Genomic DNA, 20,136 nt, shown 5'->3' on the forward strand with positions numbered 1-20,136 from the left:
GGCACAACGTTCACGATGAATAGCTGCTGCAGAATATCCTTTGGCTGTAAAAAACCTTATGACAGCATGCACTTCACATTTGGCAGGGTTTTCTATTGCAGCACACATTTCAAACTGCCACAAAAACTAAACTAGCGCAGGTACGACGTTCACTCGACCACGGCTTGATGCCGACTGACCTGTTGAGTGCGTGAACGCACAGATGGCGTCGCTACTCCCCCCACAACCCGCACTGTGACCAATCGGAGGTTACTTTCTGAACCGCCCTCGTACAAGTATTTGTGTATGTTTTACTGCAGTTCAATGTAAATCACTATGTGTAAGAAAAGAATTACTGGTAGCAAACATTAGTGCAAAAGACTATCATAAAAATTGACAGTATGGTAACATATTTTTTGGTGTCAACAGGCGTTATGAGTTTAAACTAACTCGTTCGACATTACAGTGGGAGAACGAGCTAACAATTAACCATATTCTGTGAATAACTGGACAGAATGCTGACCGATAATGTCAAAAACCACTGATATCTCGACATTTAACCCTCCCTTTCATTTTAGAGCATTTTCCAGTTCGTGCCATGAAAATGACAGGGGTTTACATGTCGAAATACTGGAGTTTTTGATGAATTTATCCAACCGCATTCTTGTGAGTAATAAAACAGGCTGGGAAAAGGTTAACTTCTCTTTGGGCAATGTGTTGAATATAATAGTCTGAATACTTCACAGGCTACATATCCCTAGTCAGTAAAAGCTAGGAAGTTCTCATGTACAGTGTATGCAATTTATATGTTGACAAAAACGTTTTTAAGCCATGAGTCTTTAAAACCAAGAAAGATCATTACTTTATTTTGTTTCAAAGTCTACAGCATAATACCATCTGCTGTCTGAGTCCATGTCCGAAACATCTGATTGTAAATTTAGGATGATACATTCAAAGCTTTTATCCATCTTCACCTCCCTCTGAAAGTGTTATTTCTGAAACTTTTCAGCGTGACACACACACACACACACACACACACACACACACACACACACACACACACTGAAGGGGGATGCTGGATGCTGTCTATTGCTTAATGCACAAGCCTCTCAGTGTCTTTCCTTGAGTGTTTTCCCCCACATAGCTTGTAATCTGTGTGCAAATTAATTCTGTTGGATTATACTGACAGTAATATGTGGGTAAAAACCAAACTGTGTAACCACATTCACATGCAAGGAAGTAAAATTTGTATGTTCTGTTACGTAACTTTTATAAATTATGAGCTGCAGGAGTTCAGCACAAATCCGGCTTACATTGTCCGGAATACTTTTATTTGTCAGCCAGAGCACAATATTCCCTTTCCTGGCACTCGCACTTGGTCATTTCTTTGTAAAAGCTGAATGATAACTGGCATGGTAGTTACAATGATGAATTTCGAAGCTCAGTATGGGAAGAATTGTTCAGTGAATCACTTCTTGAAAGTGACAATGTGTTCTTTTCCGAATGGCAGTCACTTCTGTTTTCTTACACCTAAAATCTAGTTTACTCTCAGGAACCAAACCAGAAGAAGAGACAACATGCAGAATAAGTATCCGAGAACCTTTTGCCAAAGGAACTTAAAAACCGCCAGTACCATCACTCATTTTCCAGCAGTTATTCAAGGAGTGATTCTAATTCACCCATGTTTCATCAAGGTACTACACTGTGGAAATCCCTCCTCTTCTTGTATCAATTTATAATGGACATGGTTTGTGCTGCTTGTATGTCACTTCTTTTAATTAAAAACACTCTTCTTAACATATTTGGAACCAGCATATTTTAAAATTCTTTGCACTGACGAAGCCCTACCTTTGAAGCCAATTTGGTCAGGCATAATTGTAGGAAGTTTTTGTGATGTTGGGTATTCCCTTCTTATATACATTTCAAACATGGAGTGCTTTTAAACATCGTTGTCAAAACCATCTATTGGCGTTACAGGTTTCCTGTGATTTCTTTGATTTTCAAGCGACATGAAAATAAATTTTCCTGAGGTTTTTACAGCTCTGACACTTTTGTTTACTATTCTCTATAAAGTTCTCTTGCTGACATTCTGCAGTTTGTTCTTGAGTCTTCAAAATATCAAAAATAGAAGTATTGCTTTCAGATTCACATTTGAAGAAGTTATAAATGCGGAACAGAAACCACCTCGACTGCTTGTGAAGCAGGTACATCTACATCTACATGATTACTCTGCAATCCACAATCAAGTGCTTGGCATAGCTTTCATAGAACCACTGTCAAGCTATTTCTCTACTATTCAACTCGCGAACAATGCGCAGGAATCACAAATGCTTTAATCTTTCCATGTGAGCTCTAAATTCTCTTAGTTCATTATCATGATGGTTCGTCCCTATGTAGATGGGCACCAAAAAAGTATTTTCACACTCTGAGGAGAATTTTGGTGACTGAAATTCCATGAGAAAATCCTGCCACAACGAAAAACGCCTTTGTTTCGACAATTGCCACCCCAATTCACGTATCATATCCGTGGCAGTCTGTCGGCTATTTCGCAAAAATACAAAATGAGCTGCCTTTTTTTTCCCCAACCAATCCTATCTGCCGTGGATCCCACACCTGACTGCAATACTTCAGAAGAGGGTGGAGAAGCAGAGTGTAAGTTGTCTCTTTAGTGAACCTGTGGCATTTTCTAGGTGTTCTACCAATAATTCACAGTCTTCGGTTTGTTATCCACACAACGTTATCCATGTGGTAGTTGCATTTTAAGTTATTCGTAATTGTAATCCCTAAACATTTAGTTGAATTTACAGCCTTTAGAATCATGTGTTTTAGGCTGTAAACCAAATTTAGCAGATTCCTTTTAGTACTCATTTGGGTGACTTAGGACTTTTCATTATTTAGAGTCAATTGCCACTTTTCTCGCCATACAGATATCTTGTCTAAATCGTTTTCTAATTTATTTTAATCTCTGATGAATTTATAAGATGGTAAATCACAGCATCATCTGCGAACAGTCTAATGGCTGCTCAGATTGTCTCCTAAATCTTTTATTAGGTAAGGAACAGAGGAGCCCATATAACACTTCCTTGCAAATGCCATTTATCACTTCTGTTTTACCAAATGATTTTCTGTCTATTACTACATACAGTGATCTTTCTGACAGGAAATCACGAATCCAGTCCCACAACTAAGATGATACTCCAAAGGCATGCAATTTAATTAAAGTTGGTTGGAGGAAATTCATGTTTATTGCCGTCACATGACACTTTCATTTGGAAATAACGCTAAAACATTTACAATATGCATTCACAGTTATACTGCAACAAGAAAGTAGCATCGACATCTGAATAAATAATGTGGTCACTCTGTGAATGAAACTGCATTGTGTCAAAATACAGCAACAGCGCAGCATGTGGGAGAGAGATTGTCGCAGTCTGTTTTGTAACTTGTGGCTAGCCACTCAGGAAAAGAGTGAATCTTATTGGATGCTAACAGCTAATGGTGGGGGATGCACCAAACAGCTGAAAATAGGGCTGCCTTCCAACATTACATGAGCTATAAATTCACATCTGGTGTAATGGGCTAGTGGTAGAGTGTGTGGCTTGAATCCGAAAGGTTATGGGACCTAGTCACTGCTGGGTCATTTTTTTTTTCTCTGCGCCTTTAACCTAGCATTTATCTCTCAGTGATGTGAAGATTAGCCAGAAATGAAATGTGGTTCGGATTCCACATTACACTGTAGCTTCCCATTCTCCTGTTGGATAAATGGCTAGGGACATGCAGTTTGATTAAGTTACATCAAGTTGATTTCAGTCATTTCAGAAAACTGCATAGTGAGAAATCATGCCAGTCTAAAACTTTTGGTTTCTGATTGTTTATGCATAGAGTAAAATGCATTATCAGGGACAGCTTATTTTATTTATAATAGAGAAGGTTTTGTAGCTGTGCAGCAGATGAGTCACCTTTCCACCTTCCTTGAATCAAACCTAGATGTGGACACAATTCTTTGCATGGCACGGCAAAGAAGTCGAAGAAGTCTGTCATGGGCAGTGCACAAGAAACAATTATGACAAGGAGTCTAGTCTCAACAGTGCATCACAGTGCGTACTAAGCTCCAAAAAGTGAATACTGTAACATGAGCTGCACATGTAGATCGTGCATGTTTTTCTTATTTTTTTCTTTTATTTGTGCCACCACAGTCAGCCTCCAATATATGACCACACACATGCACATACATGTGCAACTCTCATATAATATTTACATTGGTTGTGAACTAACTCTCATATAATATTTACATTGGTTGTAAGCTATTAGCTCCCATCATTGCCATGAGGTGCCACTCCAAATGCCAGTTCAGCATGGAACACACGACATTAATGCCTCCAGACAATGTTCCCGATGTGTGATGCTTACGTTGCATACATCATATGAAAGTGATGAATTCGCTTGCTTAACATTGTCCTCTGAACTCTATTCATGGCCCTGAAACAAAACAGGCTATGCCAGTCAATTTGTCTGGCAGTAGATACTTAATGCTACCCACCCAAAGTCAAGCCAGGTCGCTAGTATTCTATGAGTGAATACAAGGTGTGATCAAAGAGTAATGTAAATTTTTGTTTTTCTTAAAGAATCTTTATTTATTCGTCAACTTTTTCCCCTTCAAAGTAATCCCTCTCAGATATAAAATATTTGTGCCAGTACTTCGTCCAATCTTGGAAGCACTTCTGGAACTTGTTATGGTGTTCAGGTCCTTGAGCGATTCTGTTTTTATCTCATCAGTGGTTACAAAACATCATTATTTCATGGTTCTCTTCAGCCTCAGGAATAAAGTTGCAGGGGACTGTGTCTGGCAAATACGGTGGCTGAGACAACACAATGGCTGCCTTTTTTGCCAAAAAAATTGCAAACAACCAGTGAAGTGTGAGCAGGAACATTATCGTGATGCAATTACCATGACTGGTTTTGCCACAATTCTAGTTGTTTTCCTTGCTTCGTGCAAAAAATGCATAACTTCCAGAAAGTAATCCTTATTGACAGTGCGACCAAAAGGCGGGAACTCGTGATTCATTGTCCCACTGTAAGTGAAGAAAATAGAGAGAAGAACCTTCAAATGTTGTCGAACTTGTCAAATTTTTTCTTTTTTCCCCTCAGGTACTTTACATTGGGATGATTGGGCCTCAGTTTTGATGTCGTACCCATGAACCTGTATTTTGTTACCTTTTAAAACCTTATTTGGAAGTTGTGGATCATTTTGATCTTCTTTCAGAAATTCCTGAGTGATGTCTGTGTGATGTCATTTTTGGTCAAAATTCATTAGTTTCACAACAATCTTTGCTGCTACATGTTTCACACCGAAACATCAAAAGAAATTGCTTGGCATGAGTCAAGGGATGCACCAACATCGTCAGAAGCCTCTCTAATGGTGATTTTCCAGAATGATTTTCTTTTCTGCTTCCATGTTGTCATCAGTAATCAACATGCTAGGGCGTCCAGGCTGGTCATCAATGTCTTCTCGATCCTCTTTGAAATGTTTATGCCACTTGTAAACTCTTGCCTTACTCATAGGAGATTCACCAAAAGTGACAATCAACATTTCAAATACATTGCTACACTTTATTCCATTCTTCAAGCAAAATTTAAAATAAATCCTTTGATCTGTCCTTTTGGAAAGTAAAAATGTGCCAAGCATTCTAAAACATACATTACCTTTCCAACTGTTAAAAGTAAACTAAATATTCAAAATAGCTGGAAGTGCAAACATACATCAGGAACATCTGTACGAACATGGAAAAAAATTGAAAATTGGAGGTATAAAGCCTGTGAAGTTAAAAAATTCCCACTACTTCTTAATCATGTCTTGTACCTCTATTACTCTCAAACTGCAATTGATTGTTGACAGCAAATGTCATGATTGAATAAATGTACTGCAAACTGTGATTAACATTCCCAGTTGTTCAGAAAGGTGCATGCAAACTGTAGGCTACATGTATTGTGGCGGTTCGCCTGCTTTATTTCTTCGTTGATTGTCCTCGATGTCAATGTACATTGCTACACTGGCTGAAAAATGGGGTTTGGAAGTAAAACACTGACTATTTTAAATGATGTAGCTGACAGGTGCACATTTGCGTTTCACAGTACTTTACTTTCACTGTTCACAACTCCCAAATAATACACAGTTATATGGTCAGTGCACTATTGTTTAACTTTCGATAAGCCTTATTAATAGGTTGCAGACAAACCTTCACATACTGCTACAATAGTTTACTATTGAACATCTACAAGCAGTATAAACCTAACAACAAAGTTCACAGTTCTTGAAGAATAGAAAGGTATGTATGGAGCAGACACTGTCATTGTTTTAACACACAGCCTAATTGTGTTACATTTATTTCATGGATGCATTGTTGTTGATCTATCCTATACAGGTTCCTCGTCTGAAATTTGGCCGTGGACTGACTGTCTCGGGACCAAAAATCGGGACCTTATATATGCTCACAATAATAGGTTCTGAATCTACACGTTGTTCCATGTTTAATTTACAGAAATTACTATTAAAACTTACTTCATTCAATTAACTGTATACACCAAAAAATTTGATCTTTTTAACAGTTTCTTCTACTGCAAGAGTTAGGCCAAATTATTTGTTTAAATGATGAAATTAACAGATACCATTACACAAACAATACTTCTGACAAAACTGTTAATTACTTTGGAATTAACTAAGGGCTGGCTTTTCTAACATGTTTTCAAATTAGAGCCAAATAGATCCTTTAAGAATATTATTAATTGTTCGTCCATATGTTATAATTAGTACAAACTTTATATTTGTTTATACATCAACAATAAATTCTTAAGTTACAAAACAATTACTGATTTCACCCTATAACAAAAGATACTAACTAGGAATAGTTGAAATAAATTAGAAAATCAATTACATACATAAAACTAATCGCAAAATTAGATATAGTGTTATATTCTGTAAAACTGAGGGTCAACCTTTCTCTTTTATGAAAATGCAGATTATCTTCGTGTATGTTAATGATAATTAGTTAAAAGTGAAAAAATTAATTTAAGGAGGCAGAGGGCAAAACAAGAGGGGAAGTAAAAATATCCCAGCTTGCTTTGACACAGTATGAACTCCAGATATAATTCTAATTACTGTTTTGTGCAATGAGTACTTTTTTCCCAAGTGAGGAGTTCCCCTATAAAGTGAGGAGTTCACCTGTAATAGTATCCTGTAGGACACCAGACTATGAACATATAGTGATTTATATGTCCCTAAAGTTACCAGTTATCCTTATGGGAAAACAGGCTAAAACTAAATGTTTTTTAGCAGTTCTTCCGCAGTGTATAGTTTTTCCAACTCAAGTTTTCATCAATGTGCACACTGATGATGAACTTAGAGCTTTCTAACCTGATTATCATTTCTTATTGTTGGTCAACTCCATTCATAGTAGATAGGGTATTTTTGAGAGTACAAAACTGAATGAGCTGTGTTTTTCCAAGTTGAAAGCTAGTCCATTTACACAAAAACCGTTAATAACCCTAGCAAAATTGTCATTTACTGTTTTTCGTGTCGGTGGTTCCTCTGCATACAACGTTTTGTATGGAGTGTTCTTCTATATGGCGCTGAAACTTGGACTATGAGGAAAAAAGACAGAGAAAGGCTGCATGCTTTTTATATCTGGATATGGCGGAGGATGGAAAGAATAAGTTGGATGGACAGGGTAAAAAATGAAGAGGTACTGAGAAGAGTGGGAGAGAAAAGACAGTTACTAGATGTAATAAAGAGAAGACAAAGAAATTGGATTGGGCATATATTAAGAAAGAATTACGGACTGATAAAAACAGTTTTAGAAGGTTATGTAGAAGGGAAAAGGAAGCGAGGAAGGAAGAGATTCCAGATACTGGGTGACATGATGGACGGTACAGCATACAGCAGCCTTAAGAAGGAAGCAATGGATCGCAGAAAATGGAGAGGCAAAGGACCTGCTAATATAGCAGATAACTGATGACGATGATGATTCTTCTGTCTCCTTATTTTGAAAAGTCTTAATACCCAACTATTGTTTTATCTCTCTGTGACTCCATTCGGGGCTGGACTGTATCTGATGGTGGTTTGGTGTCCAATTCCTACTTCCTTCAAACATTTCTTGAACTTTTGATTAATATAGTCTGTCCCGTTACCAGATCTGACAATTTTAATCTTCTTTCCCATTTCTCATTCTACTATACTATGAAAGTTCTCAAAAGTATCACTGACTTGATCTTTAGAACTTAACAAATAAATATGCTTATACCTTGAATAGTCGCCCATAAAAGTAACAAAATAATGACTTCCTCCTGTAGATGAACACTCCATTGGCCCACAAACATTCGTATGTATTAATTTGCAAGGCGTATGTGCTTCTGCTTTTGCTAGGCTGGAAGGGTCATCTAGTCTGTGTCCCTTCTATACATATTTCAAAGATTTCTTTACATTTACCACAATCTTCCAGTCCTGTCACTATATCCTTTAACAATGGCATGCCTTTCTGTTTAGGTGTCCACGTCTTCTGTGTCATAAGAAACCTTTTGCGGAGTACACTGAATTGTTTACAGCTCCTACTACGTTGTTAGCAATATCTAACTTTAAAAGTTCCATTACATTTGCTGCCATAGCTATTACTTCCCCATACAGGTTAACTATTTTTGCTCCTTCTTGATTATTTCACTTACAGATAAAAAGTTAGTTGTAACATTTTTTACATAGCAAACATCATTTGCCATAATATCTTCTTCTGCTCCATTTTTGGTTATCTTAACATGAAGTCCCCAGCAAGCTCACACTGTGGATGTGCCCCTGTGCTTTTTATTATTATCATCATAAAGAGCTGTTTTGTCTCTAATGATATGCACTGATACTCCTGAATCCAGTATCCATTCTGGTTCTCTATTACTTGTTTCTCCAAAAGAGTAATAAATGGAGAGTGCTTTCCCTTGATCAGCAGTTCTCCTCTCTGGACTATTTGCGTCATATCTTTTTATTCTTTGTACTTAACCTTTGGTGGTATTGGGATGCAATGTGACCCATCTTCTGGCAGTTGTAGCACTTGACTGGTTTCTTCATTTGCTTCTTAGAATAATGTGCTGTAGCTTTTTCCTTCAACAAAGTAAGGCATACTGACGTACTTTTCACGTTCTACAGTATCTGCACTTTTATGCTGTCTCCTGTAATCGTATGCCTGAGCTTTCTAACCCCATAATCATGGGTGTATGTTTTTTGGGCAGTCCTATTAGCAATAACATTCCTACCCATTCATCAGCAATCTTAAACCTGATGTTCCTCAGCCGATTTGATATGGATATTATCTTGTTGACATACTTGTCCTTGTTCTTGCAGTTATCGAATCAAGTCGTTGTAAGTTCATGGAATAATTTGACCTTTCTTGTAAGGCCACCATCTTCAAACATGCTCCATAACTTGTCTCAAACTTCTTTCTCCATCACAGCTTTCTCTGTGTGCATGGTTCACTGGAGCAATCAATAATATCAGCTTTGATCTTGCCTTACTGTCTTTGTGTGTGTAATTTTGGTCAGTGGGCTTCAGCATAACATTCACCATGTCCCATAAATCGTGAAAGTGTAAGCAAGCTTCCATAGCAAATTTCCTTGTAGCATAGTTATCGCAACCTACAGGTGTCTCTGTTTGTGGTATTTGTGCTGCACTCATTTTCACGAATTCTTTTACTGCTAGCAAAGACGGTATTTAAACTATGTTGCAATTGGCTCATCCTGATAGCTTTCACTATGCACTTTGAAAACTATTCCGATAATATTTCCTTCTGTATGTCAAAATACTTATGAACACATTTGCTGGTGGCTGGACTCATAACTTGTTGAAACTAGTGCAGCGAAATATATAATTCTGAATATGAAAAATTGAGGAATAAGGCAAGCTATATTGTAACATCCATTACATAGAACAAAGCATTTACAGTACGTAGTTAGAGTAACGCCACAGAGTATACAAGCACAGTGATAGAGGTTTATTACCTTCCATACAGCATATTTTGCTGAACACACATTCAAATACGAAATATATTGTTCATAGGTCTCAAACAGTTTCAGGAAGAGGTAGTAGATGAACAGGCATTCGGTTCTATATTTGTAGTATATATATGTGCATCCTGACTTCCATTCCTATGTTAGTATAATTTACTATATAATGTTCTGTTTTGAAAAAGGCAGTTGTCTTCTCTATTCTGGATGTTATTAATGCATTTATCCAAAAATAAATGTTGCCCAGGTGTATCTGTAGACTTCGTCACCATGGATTTAAATTGTGCTGTGCAGCAGGAATGGTACAACTTTAGACTGTAGAAGTACCTTGGGAAGTAGCTAGGTGGACCCAGTGGGGTCTTGCTCGCTCATGAGTTTGCAGACTGACTATGGGTGCTTGATTGATGGGTACCACAAATGTGCTATGAAACAGCTTTGCAGTTCCATATGGAAAAAATTTAAAAATATAGTTGATGATGAAACAGTTAAAAAAATGTAATTACCAACCAGCAAGGATGCATTGTTCAGTACATCAAGAAACCCTTTGTTTTAAATGTGCAGGCATGGAACGTGTGTGAATAGCAAATTTTTTGAAATTGCCAGAATTATTACATCATCACTTGCAGCAGTTTCTTATAAAAAACGAACAGAGAGCATGGAGGTGTTATTTATTACTGCAAAATACAAGGATGTGCCACAAAAAAGTTTTCAGTTTAAGCCCCATTATTGTTGAATTTCTGAAGGAAAAAGGAAAGCAACAATTAAAATTGATACATTTGGAATGGGTTACAGCCCTTACATTCGAAATAGAGTTAACTGCAGGCTGCCCTCAGTAAGACATTGCATGGTGAGAAGCAACTCATTTATGACTGGATTGTGAAAGTGGATGCATTTAAAAAGAAAATCTTATTGTGGAAGGGAGAACTTCTGACAAGGAACACTATCCATTTCCCTAAGCTCTCTGGTGTTAAAGAAAATGCAAATTTTGAGCACTCCATTGTGTGTTGACAGAATTACAGTAATAGCTTTCATAACATTTGAGGACACTGGCAATCTTACATCTGTTTTTGACCTGTTTCAAGATCATTTACCATTTCAATTTTAGAGGATGCCTGTGGATTTGCAGATGTAACTGGTCAGTCAGCAGTGTAATTCCCATTTAAAAGACGAACACTTTTATGTTGAAACTGCCCAGAAGTTCTATGTTGTTTCTCTCAGGAAGTGTTTCCACACCTGTGTGATGATGTTGCAAACCTAATACTGGTATCAATATTTCATCAGCATAGGCTTTTTTCAGTTGTGATACTAAATAGGCTGTGATTACCTGGCAACCTGAGTGACGAAAATCTGCAAAACTGTCTGTCTCTGCCCGTATGTCAACAGTATGTGCCAGATATAAAATGTATTTTGTCTTCAGCATGCCAAAAATAATTAAATAATACTAAAAGTTTTTGTTTGTCTGCTGAGTTGTTAAAAAATAGAAAACATAGCTGCATGCAACATTTTTGCAGCTTCCCCACCTTCTCCCTCTGACAACACGGCGTGACACAGGGAGAAGTGTACAGCCACATGAGAAAGGCTGGCATGCATGCATGCATGAGCACTGCACATGAACTGAGTTCTTGACCATCCCTGAGGTAGAGCAAGAAGAGTAAAGGGGCCATTATTGAAAATGGCATGCCCATTGCGATGTGCCCTCATGACAGAGATATGGCAACCTTGTTTGCATTGTTCAAAGAGCCTAAGGTAACATTCTGCATTTTGTTTCTTAAATAGAAACTAAATCAGGCAGACACTGAATAATATATTCCATAAAAACTTGATTTCTAAAATAGAATATCATGATAGACAGTAAAATGCCTTCAGTAAATTACAGAAGATCCCAACTGGTGATAATTTATCATTAAAAAAAATGTTATGTATTCGGGGAATGTATGACCAGTCTTCTCACTAGAGCAGCCCTTTTGAAATCCAAACTGTGGGTAAGGATTTCATTACTACTCATTTCAGCAATAACTCCTGTTGGAAAATTTAGTGTCTTTTGGAGATTACATCAACTCCATTTGCTGTTTCCCTATTGAGGATCATAATCATCTTCCTTCTTTCAGATGGTGATGTGTGACAAATTTTCATTTCATAAAATCTCCTCTGTATTGCTTCTTCTGTGTGTTGTTTCCCTTTCACTTCTGAAATTCTTGACCAATTTTCTTACCTGCTTTTAAAAATAAATTATTAAAAATATCTGCTACCCTGACGGTCTTCTATAATGCTCCTGTTCTCTTTACAAAAATCATTTGATCTTCTGAGGCTTCTTTTTCAGTCTGTCTTTTAACAAGATTCCATAGTACTGTGATTTGATTTCTCTGATCCACTAATTACTGGATTTTTTAATTTATTTAATTATTTTTTTATTTTATTTATTTATTTATTTATTTATTTATTTATTTTTTTTTTTTTACAAATTTTCCTAGAATGTTACAGTATTGTGTATATTAAGAAAATGCTTCAGGATCCTTACTTGTTCTATTTTGTATTGTGTTCTGAAGATACTTTAACATATGCAGTGATCCAAGATGTATGTGTAGACTTTATAGTGCTGCATTTAATAATGTACTTGGCAAATTTGGTTACAAATGTATTAAGAAATATGTCAAATTTAAAGCTGGCATTAGACTCATTCTAAACTTCATCCCAGTCATTATTTTACAGCTTTTCTTAAAACCTTCCTTGGTTTCATCATTGCTCAACCTCATTGTGGGGCAGGGAGGTGGGGGGAAAAGGAACAAAAAAAGGAAAGAAGCAGGGAAAGATGGGCAGATGCATTGGCAGAGGGGTGCAACCAAAGGTAACATACTGTCCCCACATCCTCCTCCCAGCAGTTTCCACCCCTTCTGTCCTACCATCTCCTCTGCATTCTTGTCTCCCACCCCATTTTCATTGAGTGTTTCTGGACTGTGCAAATAGCAAAGTTTTACAATGTGACTGGTAAACATGTGTTTGCTTAACTTTTGTTTGTTGTTTGAATAGATTGTACTACTACAGTGAGCTACTCGAGTAAGGAAATGTATAACTGACAGTAAATCAGATGTGGCTAATAATATCTGTAGATCACTTTTCCTATTATATTCTTTAAGAAATTTACTTTAAAACCACCACAAATGGTAAATCCCTTCTTTCCTTCTGACAGGAGGCACAATAAGTTATCAAAACTTTTCATGAAAATTTATCAGTTAATCTCTGGGAACCTGTACATTGTAAAAACAACAAATGTTATACTGTCAAACAATGGAAACCCCAAAGACCACCCGCAAAGGATAGTCCCCTTCATCACCCAGTACCACCCTGGACTGGAACAACTGAATCACATTCTTTGCCAGGACTTTAATTACCTATCATCATGCCCTGAAATGAGGGATATCCTTCACGAGATACTTCCCACCCGTCCTAAAGTGATGTTCCATCACCCACCCAACCTCCACATCGTCTTAGACCATCCCTATGCCACTCCCAGTCTCAACCCCTTGCACAAGTATCATATCCCTGTGGAAAGCACAGGCTTAAAACCTGCCCTGTTCACCCACCCAGCACTTTCTATTCCAGTCCTGTCACAGATTTATTCTGCCTCATCAGAGACCAGGCCACCTGTGGTGGCAGCCATGTCATTTACCAGCTCTGCTGGAATCATTGCACAGCTTTTTACATTGGTATGATTATCAACAACTGTCCACCAGGATGAACGGCCACTGCCAAACTGTGGCAAAGAGCAAAGTAGATCACCCTGTGCCACAACGTAACACACTTGATTTCAGTGGCTGTTTCACTACTCAAGCCATCTGGATGCTTCCCTCCATCACCAGCTTTTCTGAACTGTGCAGATAGGAATTATCCTTACAACACCTTCTCTGCTGCTGCCGTAATTGTCCCAGCCTCAACCAATGGTAACATATTGTCCCTGCATCCTTCACCCAACAGTTTCCCCTCCCTCTGTGCTATCACTCCTCCCCATTCTTGTCTCCCAATATGTTTATTTGCAGCCTTCTGCCACTGCATCCACCCGTCTTTCCCTGCTCCTCTCCTTTTTTGTTCCTTTTTGCCGCACCTCCTTGCCCCACAATCTCCTGACACTGTACCTGTTGGCAATCTAGACCCTGCACACTCCACCAGGCAGCATTCTTCTCTTTTCCCACCCATATACTACTATCCCTTCCCCTTCCCCTCTCCCTCGAGATCTTTGCTTTCATCCCATGTGATGTTGCATTCCGGCCCGAGATGCTGGAGCTGGTGGTCGTGTGTGTGTGTGTGTGTGTGTGTGTGTGTGTGTGTGTGTGTGTGTGTACTGACGAAGGCTGTGGCCGAAAGCCAGTCTGCAACTTGTCGTTTCTTCTATACGGTAAGTAGCAATCTATCTGCATTTTGACGTGTCGTCTTTACGGTAAGTAGCAATCTGTCTTTTCGTGCATTGTAAATGTTATACTGTCCAATACTAACTTACAAGCACAGACTTCTTTATCTCAGTGTGTACAAAATTTACTTATTTCTGTATTTGAATTTATGGTCATTTTTTATGGAATGGTAACTCCTTCTTTATTCATATTCTATCTACATGAATTTGCAGCTGATATGGATTTTGTATGTATGTTCTGTAATATTTTCTGTCCCATTGGTTATATGGTTTTCAGACAGACAGATGACACCAATTTCTTTCCAACCGCAGAGATTTCAAACTAACTAATAACTCATTTACTTTTTTCCTTCCTCTCCTATTATTCTAATGAAAGAAGCTAATTTCCCATTTCCCTCTGCTCTTGCACGATGAAGTGGGAGTCTCTGTCAATTTAATTTCCTTTAATGCTCTGTCTGAATTTTAGATTTAACCTAAAACATTTGTCTCACTCTAACAACCACAGGAATGTGCCTACACATGACACAATGGTGAAATGATTTTCCTTGTGAATGAATTCAAATGGAAAGTGTTGTAGTAAACTGTAGGATTTGTAGATTATTTAAGCAGATAAATATAGTTAGGGCCAGATGCCAATCTCAGATAATACTGGGATGAACGTCTTGTTAGTATTGTATTTGTACCGGCCCCATGAATTGTTATTTGCCCTTCCTTACTATAATTAAACATTAATTTACTTCTATTTTTCCAAATATGTCTAGCTTCATTTGTATGTATTTGAGAAAGTAACGTGTGCTTTCTTAATGTTATCATGTGTTATTTTTAGCATGTCAGTTTTCTGTTTGCACTCGAGCCGGCTTGCCTATGTATAAAGCGTGCCAAACACAAACTCTTGTACAGTTCCATTGTTGCTTTGCAATTGCAACCCGTACCTGTTCCTTGATTATTGCTTCAGTTAACTCGGTGATAAACTGTGCTGTCATACATTCAAGTGTGCTGCAGTAATATAAAACAAATGACGAGCTAGGTGAGAAAGAATTTGTGAATTGTGCAACAAAATGACCCAGATTCCAAGATAGGGGCACAATCCCACTATGAAGTAATTATGTGAGAGATAATTAGCAGTTGAATAAGTGGTCAGCTGTGCTCTGATGCAACTGCACTCAGCATCAGAGTGAGATAATGAACTTTTTTTTAATTTTATTATTGTTTAACCAAACAGTGATATAACTCATATAATCAGTCTCATAAACTGACATGTGCTGGGAGAGTGGTGTGCTGGCCACATGCCCCTCCATATCCGCATCCAGTGATGCCTGTGGGCTGAGAATGACACGGCGGCCAGTCAGCACTATTGGGTCTTAATGGCCTGTTCACACGGAGTTTAGTTTTTAGCTCATATGATTTCAGTTTATGTTATCACTCTTTAATTAAACTGTGATTTTGCTCAAATATGTTTACCTTGGTAACATAAAGACAAGTATTCCTTAGGTAAAGACAGGTATTCCTTACATGTGTATGAAGTACGTCAAGCACCCTTTCATGTTAAAAAAGTGTCCGCTCAAGGATTAACAAGACCACTGGATAAAGATGCTTCTTGTGAGAAAAATAGCTTCACTGTGTGTTACATAGAGAAACCTGTTAATTTGGTGTTCCATTGTTGCAGAAGAGGCAAGCATACGGAGCGAAGAAGGTTCCTATTGGGGTGATGACAGAGAGAGCTCAGTTCAAGATGTTTCTAACACAACATGGCCTGATGTTCCAAGTGCAAATCTACTGGAGCAACTATCGCAGGAGCTAACTAATAAAGGCTCAGCAAAATCAGAAGTCCAGCTTAGGTAAGCTTTCATTACAGGTACTTTATCAGGTACCTGGCAGGCAATTAGATGTAGGGTAGATAGTAAAATATGCTAATTAAAACTATGTTCCGAGTGTAAGACATTATAAATGGGTCATTCTGTGGTTTCAGATATAATTTATACATTTGATGTTTAAGTATTAATGTGAAAATAAAAAACTGATAGACCTGAATATGACACTGTATACAGCAAAGATTTGATGGTGTGAGCTGTGTTGATTTGTTACTAAACAAACTTTTCATGGAATGACCCAAATCTTATTGTGAACTGTTGTACTATTGAGGTATTACAGCTTCTTACATATAAAATTAGGCTTTGCAGGCATGTCCACAAATGTGTGTACTGCAGTGTAAGTAAACTACAACTAGGCCAATACAACTGGCTCCTGTGTCGTCTTTAACCGTGAAAAGTGATTGTTTATTGTCAGTTTCTAACATGGGTGCTTTTGTAATTTCTGTGAATAAGGCTTTAATTTCCATGTGTCATGCCACACCTTTACACTTGTCATTTAAGTATACTTAATGTAATACTACATGTGGATTAGCTCTACATATGAGCAGTTTAGCATTGTAACAGCTAGACTTTGAAGCGATTGCTTTATATTCAAATTTTTAAGGACTTTGGATTTAAAAAATGTTTAACTGTGCTCTAAAAATTGTATGGATTATTATTATTATTATTATTATTATTATTATTGTTGTTGTTAAGGCAGTCATGTCATTCCAGAGTGTTTAACAAATGCTCGGTTGGGTCATCCTGCACTCCTTATCTTAGCCATTACTCAAATGACTTTGAAACATCCACTAAACTTCAGTGCTCGTATTCAATTCTGAGTCAAAAATCAATGCAACATTACCTTGTGCCTTTTCCATCTGAGAAAAAGGATTATAAGCTAAAGAAAATGTTCACCAGTTCTAAATGGACAAAACTGAAAATTGTTTTTGTATTTGCTCTCCAAATCAACAACAGAATTCGCCTTGAATTTAGTGAAAAAATGAAGCACACTCAAATTAACAATCAACTGCAGCAGTTACTGCTCAGAACCCAAATAATAGCAATTTGCGTTTAGAAATTAACCACTTTTTCTTTCTGCTGAAAGCATTTCATTTATACCACTACTAAAAAACATTAGCATTACTTCATGAACATTTTTACTCCAAATAATATTTTTCAGTTAACAAAATTACATTGGAAGATAACCTGGGAGAAAGGAAATGATAAACTTTCAAGTAGTACTACCACCTGTTATTATATATCACACACTTGTATTGTCCAAAACTAAATAATAAAAACTTTCCCTTACATAACTGACCCCCGTCCTACAGCTCTAATAGTAGCGTAAAAATGTTCTTGCCTTTTCACTAAAGCGCAGATATGTAGGCAGTTAGCAGTTAATATTTTACAGTAGCTTCACATCTCATATTTAAATATGTTATCACTGTTAGCCATATTGTATTTGTTGAATCGAAATCTGTCTAGAGTTGTAGTCAAAGCAATTTCAACATTACTTTGCCTCGAAAAATCTTGCATCAGAGCCGTTACATGATTGATATCAGTTCCTACTATAAATGCACTGAGCTGACACTTCTATTCAACATTGTGCAATACTTCACTGCACAAAAATTAACTGCTTGTTGTGCACACTCACTATTGACTGCACTCCACTGACTGCCAAGATGGATGATCAGCAAAGCTTAACTGGACATTGTTCCAATAGCTGGCTGTGTTCAAACACCCTTGTGTGTGGGTGGACTACATCACAAGTGTGGTCTGCCATGTGTCTGACTCATCTGTCCATGAGACCTCAGATCATCTTAGAAGGCACCCTGTACCTCGGGGGAATTATGGTTGCCACTGAGCAATTCGGGCCAGGCATGTGCTCTGTGGTGGTTTAAATGCTGCCCGACATCAGAAAACTTCACAGCCTTTCAAATAGTGAGAGCCAACATTTGACTCATAATCAAAGAGAGCAAGAAGAGATCATGGCACACATTCCAGGCCTCTATCAATCATTCCACTAGTTTTACAAAATTATGGACCATCAGGAGAATTTCTGGTAAATGGAGTCATTTACATATCAGTGGTGCTGAAGCAGGGATGTCTCCAATCAACGGAGACTTCGCTCAGATGATGGCAGTGCATTTTGTGATGATTCCTCCTATGGCCAGCCAGGACCCAGCGTTCTGCCATTACAGAGAGGGATGAACTAAGCTTCAGATCCAACAATCCTGAGTCATATAACTACCCTTTCTCCTTGTGGGAGCTGGATTTGCTGCTGTCTGAAGCTCTTGGTGCAGCACCTGGTCATGACGAAATCTGATACCAATATGCTGCGAAACTTGTAAGCAGCCATCAAAGAAAATGCTTTTAGAATGTTCCAATTTCACCTGGAAGACAGGACAATTTCCCAATTCATGGAGGGAGATAATTTTGATGCTTCTCCTCAAAGCAGCAAAGGACTAAATCTGTCCCAGTAGTTATCAGAGTGTCATCTTAAGGAACTGTGTAGAAAATACCTTGGAGTGAATGGTCGACAGTCATCTGGCATGGATCTTAGAGACCAGGCAGCTTCTCAGCTGCTTACAGAGTGGATTCAGGAAGTATCAGTCCACTGTCTATAATCTGACCACGCTAGAAACGAGCTTCTCTATGCAAACAGTATTGTACAGGGATGTTTTTCAACACCAGTAAGGTGTTAGACATTACTTGGAGGCACAATATTCTTGGACAGCTCTGCCAATGGAGCTTTTGTGGCCATCTCCCCATATTCATTCAGTCTTTCTTATCAGAATGCTTTCTTTCGGTGCTGAATTAATGGCACAATATGAAATAGGTTCAAGCAGGAGAATAGTGTGTCCCAGGGAAGTGTTTTAAGTCTTATCCTCTTTGCTGTAGCCATTAACAGTGTAACTGTGCAATGCTCCTTTTTGTGGATGATTTTGCACTTTTTGTTGTTTACGATTTACTGTCAAGAGGTTGGAAGAGTAGACTGCAAAGACAGGTTTTCATTTTTATCCAGCTTGCATATGAAGGACACCATTCCACATTTTAAAGACTCAGCGAGGGTTCTGGGCCTCATTTTTTATTTGAAATTGTTGTGGTTACCACACCTAACATTAGGAGGACCGCAAGCAGGCTACTACCTACAAGGACCGACAGGGCCAAATTGGCCACATGTTTATTTTTGATTATTTGATCAAATTGTGATAGGCAATGGAATGTAACACTCATATATTACTTTAGTTGATTTTTATTAATAAAATAAATGCACTACACTCTCTCTCTCTCTCTCTCTCTATCTATCTATCTATCTCTTTCTCCACCTCTCCACCGTAGTTCACTGCTGTTTACTGCTGCACTTGTCGCATCACGCTCGTCTTCTCTTCTCACATTTGCCACATACTGCTTTCTCACAACCCGAACAAACAGTAGCAGTATGGTTTCCTTTACATGAGGTACGAATTTTACGCTTCTCTCTCTTAGTTGCCCTCTGTGGTCCGCCTTTAGTGTCTGCATGATTCTGGTCTGGCTCCTTATTTCTTGATGATACATACCGCTCTCGAAACTCTTCACACAAATCAAAAATATACGTCCTTGTACAACACCCAGGAATTTATGGCAGCCAAATCAAGAATGTTGTAAAATACATGCATTGACCAACGTCTTGTACCAGCTTTTGTGGAGTACATCCTTATCATTTGATCAACAACGTCGACCCCAAATTTTGTTTCATTGTAGAATTGCACTGTTTCAGGAGTCTTCTTCTGACTATCGGACAGGGATACATGAGAGTGAAGTGAACTCAGTAACAAAACATTCTTATTTGTTTTTCCTTGATAAACTGTTAGTGTTGTTCCA

The 20,136-nt window shown here is 37.9% G+C and overlaps 1 protein-coding gene across 1 annotated transcript in view; it reads left to right on the plus strand.

The window, feature by feature from the left end:
- Positions 1-20,136, plus strand: part of LOC126483654 (guanine nucleotide exchange factor subunit Rich) — a 291,359-nt gene that overhangs the window by 244,985 nt on the left and 26,238 nt on the right. The window contains exon 21 of the mRNA XM_050106716.1: positions 16,086-16,257. Within this exon, the coding sequence (XP_049962673.1) occupies positions 16,086-16,257 (172 nt within the window). The remainder of the gene's footprint in view (positions 1-16,085; positions 16,258-20,136) is intronic.

This window comes from Schistocerca serialis, chromosome 6, assembly GCF_023864345.2.
Source record: "Schistocerca serialis cubense isolate TAMUIC-IGC-003099 chromosome 6, iqSchSeri2.2, whole genome shotgun sequence".
NCBI lineage: Eukaryota > Metazoa > Arthropoda > Insecta > Orthoptera > Acrididae > Schistocerca > Schistocerca serialis.